This window comes from Strongylocentrotus purpuratus, unplaced genomic scaffold, assembly GCF_000002235.5.
Source record: "Strongylocentrotus purpuratus isolate Spur 01 unplaced genomic scaffold, Spur_5.0 spur5_scaffold_21, whole genome shotgun sequence".
Lineage (NCBI taxonomy): Eukaryota > Metazoa > Echinodermata > Echinoidea > Camarodonta > Strongylocentrotidae > Strongylocentrotus > Strongylocentrotus purpuratus.
Window position 1 is genome coordinate 17,689,839 of NW_022145607.1, and position 7,053 is coordinate 17,696,891.

Here is a 7,053-nt window from a genome sequence, read left to right on the forward strand (position 1 = left end):
AAAGGAATTTTAGCCTAATTTTTTACTAATTTTAATCATAATCATATATCCTATTTTCCACCTGAATTTGGATCACATCCGACATCGGGAAGCCTCCGTTTAGGGGTTCGATGTCGACGTTGTCGCTCAGTACCGTCTCTACGCTATAGCTCTGCACTTAAAACTGAAGCTATCAGTCTAAAATTATGCAAACTTCTCGTATAGTTTATGGTATCGTGCATGTGCGTTATACCCCCACAGCATACACGAAGACGTCGACATCGAAGCCCTAAACGGAGGCTTCCCGATGTCGGATGCGATCCAAATTCAGGTCGAAAATGCAATATATGATTATGATTAAAGTTAGTACATAATTGGGCTAAACTTCTCTTATTTAGAATGGATATTAAACTTCTCTTATTTAGAATGGATATTAAACTGCTAAAAAAATGGATACGGAACTACACTAGCGCCGAAAATTCCTATTGGACCTGCATGAATTTATATGAATGGGACTGAAATGATTGAACCAGTGCAATTCGTCCACTTTTTAGCCCAGTTGGGGAGTGATATAAATTGATATTATCTAAAGTTTTGTTCAGTTAAACAAAAATGTAATTTTATAAAAGTGACAGGAACACTTTTCTTCCTCCAAAATAGCAGATTTGTTATCAACAAAATTAATATTTAAAAAAAAAAACGGAATTTACTTACTTTTTCAAGGACTCTCTTGCAGTAGTTTAGCAATGCAATTTATTTTGTGATCGATTTACCCCAAATTGACTAGCCTTGATTGCAGACACCTACAAATCTATTTTAGCTTAAAATAACGCGGATCATTTGGCTTCATGCAACGTACAGAAACTTGTAATAAATTGCTACTGATAAATTTGCTACTGATATTTGCAATCTATTGCAACTCAACTATCTTGCAAACATAACACTACAAACATAAAAACATGTATGAGAGGTCTAAATAATACGGCAAACATTTTACTTTAAAGTTTTCTGAAAATTAACGTTAACAATTCGAGTGGACACTTTTCGCCAATCGCAGACTCATATCGCCGATCTAGGAGACACGTATCGCCGGTGGGATGCGGTGATATGTGTCTCTAAGACGCACATCGCCTGGCGATATGCGACACATAACGCCACGACACCGGCCGGATCTTATTGACCAATTTATTTCTTTTGCTTAAATACTACATTTATTTATGCAAATTTCAAAGTAAAAATCCCAATTTTCAAGGTTTCAGAACTTATATTAACTATAATAAAGATCTTGAATATCATATTGCAAAAAAGAAAACATATTGCCCTTGCACTTAATTGAAGTTTGTTTTATGATGTTTTATATATGGTGGCCCTGAAGGGACATCGCGAATAGACTAAATCGCGAAAAATTGGCGATAATCCTGAATATCGTGAATTTTATGGTGAATTTTATCGCCAATTTTTTCACGACGAAATTGACGATATCGTGAATTTTATCGCCAATTTTTCGCGATTTAGTCTATTCGCGATGTCCCTTCAGGGCCACCATACTAAAACGTATCCTTTTAATAACCAAACATTCTTTCAAATTTTGAAAAATTCACTACTTTACTAATCTCCTGATTAATAGTTTTAATGGTATCATCCCAAGTGGGTTTTACAGTCTGACATTCAATGAAAAGATGTAGGTAATTAAGTCTCGGGTTCATTATCGCAAAATGAACAATTAGGAGAATCCTTTCGTTTAATTTTGAACAAGGAGTTTTTTAATGCTGTGGTTTTATGAAATAGTTTGAAATAAAATGAACGAATGCGAGTGCTTATAGAACATTTGAAATTATCAATATGGATCTTGTCCCAATTGACAGGGTGAGGGTTAAAAAGTTCTTTCCGGAATGTTATTCTCTTTTCGGGAACATGTGGCTCTAGAATGACATTATAAGTATATTTGGGAACTTTCCTAGCATGCACAAGATTATTGACAAGGGCATCAGAGATTACAAAATGAATCAGGTCTGATGATACCAACCAATCAGGAGGAACAATTTTCATAAGAAAGTTGTATTTCCTCCTTTCCCTAGGATTAATATCGTAATCAAGTATCAATTCTTCAAAAAGTTTGCTACCAGGGTGAGGATGTTTAAGCAAATCACTAAATAAAGATGATACCTTTACCAATCCAATCCTGCTACAAAAAAAAAACAATTTTTGGAATTTGAACTAATATTCTTATTAATCCAAATACATTGACAAGAACCAATCGAGGAAAAAATTCATATCAAATTCAGCTTTCACAACATTTTCTCTAAAAATGTACCACGTTCGAAGGGAATCAGCTAATTGACTCGAGTATAATTTGTTCAAAATTTGGTCGGGGGCATGAGCCTTCCATAGAATGTTTCTTTCTTTATTGAACTTCACTAAAACAGCAAACAGCAACAATTTTGTTATCCACAGTCAACAGAGATATGGATCTAAATTTTTTTAAATACAAGTTATCTTTATCGTTTTGGGGATCAGAGTAATAATACCGTTCCTCTGGGAAATAGACATTAATCAATGCTGTAATAAAAAATTAAAAGAATCAATTAACATATCCGAAATATCTTTCCACAAAAACAACATAAAATTCCACAGGTAGGCCATCAAGACCTGGTGATTAATTATGTTTCATTGAAGTAATCGTTTCCAGGAGTTCCTGTTTGGAAATAGGAGTTTCTAAAAATTCTTTATCAGCACCATTCAATTGGGGGATATGAATAAGTTCCCAAAATTCCTTAATGTCATCTTGATTGTTGTCTCTATCTTGTAATTTATACAGATTTTTTTCGAGCACAATATTCTATACACCGGTTATTGTACATTTTAAGGAATGCCATAAAGAGTTTGAGTTAAATTGGGTATTGGAATGAATGCTTTTAAAATTCTACAATTTTGTCCTTAATTTGTTGAATGAATTCAGCATCGTTACGTAAGTATGAACAGTTTAATGTCCAAAACCCTCGGCTTCTCGTGCGTTTAGCTTCTTTAAAAATCAAAGTAACAACTGAATGGTCAGATTGAATTCCCGGCAGTATTTTAGACTGAACACAATTATTAACAAAGTTATTTGAAACAAGAATAAAATCAAGTCTAGGAAGCATCTTTTTTATTTGGTGTCTGGTATATTGCTTGAGTGCTGGTTGAAAATTTCGCCAGATATCACACAAATTAAATTCTTCCATTATTACTTTTATTATGTCGCTCGCCCTGTTATTTGTATGAGTGACTCCGCTCCCTGGATAGTCAAGATGGGTTTAATACAGCTTTGAAATCTCCAGCAGATAGGAAAGAAAGATTATTAAATTGTTCAACTCGAGCAAACATTTCAAGAAAAAAATCAGCGTCATCATTGTTTGGACCATACAAGTTGACTAAAAGTAGGGGAATATCATTGATATTAAAGGTAATACAAAGTTTTGGGAAATTTTGAAAATTGGGTGGATAGTGATTCTTTACAATTTTTATATATTTGGATGCGTCTGTGGATGTATTATAAACACTAGAAAATTTAGCCCCTAAAGTACTTCTGCTTTCGAGAAAAATTGAATGTAAACATTTACCGGTGCTCCCGGTAAATTTTGATACATTTCAAATAGCGCCTACGGCCGTACAATGGTAGCTGCGACCATGAAAATCTCAGAATATGTAGTTGCGACATATAATTTCCGAACGGGAACAACTAATCGGTAGATTTTACTCAAGAAACATTTGTTTTATAGCTTGATTTATATCTTGGCCTTAAGAGGGAGCTATACAACATACAGAGTTTATTATTTACAATTTCATAACTTTAGACTCGATTTCATCCGCGACAACGATGACTGAATATTGTAGGACCGCATATGCGTCCAATGTTCATTTGATCCAAATTCATGACCCCATACCAACACTTTGTATTACCTTTAACAGAAATTATCAAATATCAACCGTTTGGGTCAACATATAAGGGATTTAAATCAACAGAAGCACGGTTACGAATAAAAATAGCTACATCTCTGCTATTTGAGTTATAACTTGAAAACCATGCCTTTTCACCCTATCGGGAACTCCAAACAATCTCATCACTTTTAGAAGAATGAGTTTCTTAGAGAAAAATAATATCACTTTCAATGGACCTTAGATAGGGAAAAAACTTTCGTCCCTTCATATGATCTTGAATCCCTTTACAATTAAACAAACTTAATTTAATATTCATATATGCATTGTATTTATAGATATAACTCCAAATTGAAATCAATGACTTTGTAAAAATGTTCTAAAGACGGATAGTCTACATGTATATATGAAACAGTAATACGTGCACATGAACATCGAAAAGTCTGCAAATGAAAATAAGTACACAAATCAGTGAAGGTTACCATATAGAGCAAAAAGAGCTGCGAATACATGAAATTGAGGTCTGCTGCTAAACCAAAAAAAAATAAAAAAAATAAATAACAACAAAAGATTCTCAAAAGAAGACTAGAGTGTCGATGCAAAAGATCGCGCGGGCAAGGGCCTCAAATCAACAAACATCTCCAACCAAGAAAATGCTGCGCATGCTGTGCAGCCATGAGCCAATTCAGTTTTAATAAGAAGAATTTAAATGAAAGTGGTGACCTTCCTTGATGAAAAGTATAAACTTGTACACTGTAGGCCTACAGAGCAAAATGATACACAGAAGTACCATTAGAATAGATATTAACTGTTACTGTTGTTAGCAAACAACAAAAGAAGCATCCCTCTTATCCATCTCAAAAGGGACATACAGTAAAAGTATTACAATATGCAAAGGAAAAACTGACTAGGACGTTAACCTAGTATAAAACTATAAGACACTGAATAGTTGAGATCTTGTTTAACTTAGATCAACAAAAATAGACAGTTCCGCGAGCTTTCAGTATAAACAAAATAACAGGCAAATAGATCCTGATGACCTACAGTGTTTATGCGTAAGGCAGCAAGACCCCCTTCAAGGTTCGTGGGACTTTCGAAACTGAATTGACCTTCAGAGACAACACTGCTCAAGCAATTTTCTATGTGGTCTACGGAGATTCTGATAATCTGTTGAGCTGTGACACTTCAGAATCGCTAGGCATCGTCAAGCTCACGTATGCAGTAACGGCTGACGACATATCATCAAGCTATGCCGATCTCTTCAACGGGCTGGGAAAACTCAAAGACGTGAAGTGTAAACTTCACATTGACGACACTGTCAAACCAGTAGTCCAGCCCCATCGCAGGATTCCATTCCACGTTCGCAAACAGACAGAAAAAGAACTTCAGCGTCTTCTTGATTTGGATATCATTAAACGGGTTGGTGGTGAGCCAACACCTTGGGTTTCACCGATTCTAGTTTTCAAAAAACCCAAGAGTCAAAATCAGATCCGCATCTGCGTGGATATGCGTGTTCCTAACAAAGCAATTCAGAGAGAACGCCATTTGACCCCCATTATTGACGAGATCATCGCCAATGTAAATGGAGCTCGACACTTCGCGAAGTTGGATCTCAACGCTGGTTACCTCCAAATAGAGCTTGCTGAGGAGTCACGTTATGTAACTATCTTTTCTACTCATGTTGGCCTATTCAGATATAAGCGACTCAACTTCGGAGTCAATTCCGCAGCAGAGGTGTTTCAGCAGATGATACAAACCACCCTCAGTGGTCTTGATGGAGTTCTGAATATCAGCGACGATATTCTAGTGTATGGCCGTCCACCCGAGGAACTCAACGACAGGCTTGAACAATGCCTGAAGCGACTGAAAGACAATCACCTCACTCTCAACAAAGACAAGTGCGAATTCCGTAAGGAAAGGATGGATTTTTTTGGACATGTATTGAGTGCAGGTGGGGTATCACCTGACCCCAAGAAAGTACAAGCCATACTAAATGCATCAGATCCATCTAATGCCAGGAGGTGCGCAGTTTCTTTGGACTAATCAACTACTGCGGAAGATTCATCCCTGACCTTGCGACGCTGTCTGCTCCTCTACGTAATCAAACTAGAGAGACAGTAGAGTGGCAGTGGACAAGAGATCATCAGACAGCCATGAACGATGTCAAACAGCGCCTGGCAGCAGGATGCACGAATGCCTTCTACGATCCTGAGAAAAGTACGCAGCTTCCGGTAGATGCCAGCCCAGTGGGAATCGGTGCTGTGCTGGCACAGAAAAGCAAAGATGGAGAGCCCTCCGTAGTCGCATTGGCCAGCAGATCACTGCACCGGTAGAACAGCGGTATTCCCAGATAGAGAGAGAGAGGCCCTGACGATAACCTGGGGCATACAGCATTTCCACCTCTATCTCTATGGTAATACATTTGAAGCAGTCACTGACCACAAGCCTCTGGTGACTATATTCAACAATGCCCATAGCAAGCCTCCAACGCGAATTGAGAGATGGATTCTCAAAATTCAAGAGTATGACTTCACTGTCGTATATCAGCCTGGAAAGTCCAACCCAGCGGACTACCTGTCCCGCCATCCGCTGCCGACTACTGAGCGTACAAGCCGCGAAGAGAAAACAGCAGAGGAACATATCAACTTCGTGAGCGTGAATGCAGTGCCAAAGTCGATGAAGCTAAGCGAAATCCAAGACGCGACCAAGCAAGACGTCGCATTGAGTCTTTGTATGAAGGCTCTCAGATCGCGTTATTGGAAAGAAGTGAAAGATACCGCCTCATCTTCAGATGTAGCGAGATGCCTTCAGAACTTCTACAATGTTCGCGACCAGTTGTCAATCGCACCCAATGATGATTATGTGTTACGCGGAAGTTGCATTGTCATCCCACAATCGCTATGTGATCGTGTAATCGATATCGCACATGAAGGCCATCAAGGCGTCGTGAAAACCAAGCAGCTTCTGAGAGAAAAAAGTGTGGTTTCCTGGAATTGATCGCATCGTTGAGCGTAAAATAAGTCAGTGTTTACCATGTCAGGCAACGAAAGTAGGGCCAAGTCCTCGCGCATCACTTCAAATGTCAGATTTGCCGAATGGTCCTTGGGAAGAAGTGAGCGTAGATTTCGCAGATTTGTCCTCTGGAGATCATCTGCTAGT

The 7,053-nt window shown here is 37.9% G+C and overlaps 1 protein-coding gene across 1 annotated transcript; it reads left to right on the top strand.

Moving 5' to 3' along the window:
* Positions 1-1,504: 1,504 nt before the first annotated feature.
* On the top strand, positions 1,505-5,937 carry LOC115927896 (uncharacterized protein K02A2.6-like). Its single transcript, XM_030994206.1, has 2 exons — positions 1,505-1,533; positions 4,959-5,937. The coding sequence occupies exons 1-2, from the start codon at positions 1,505-1,507 to the stop codon at positions 5,935-5,937; spliced, it is 1,008 nt and encodes a 335-aa protein (XP_030850066.1).
* Positions 5,938-7,053: the final 1,116 nt, after the last annotated feature.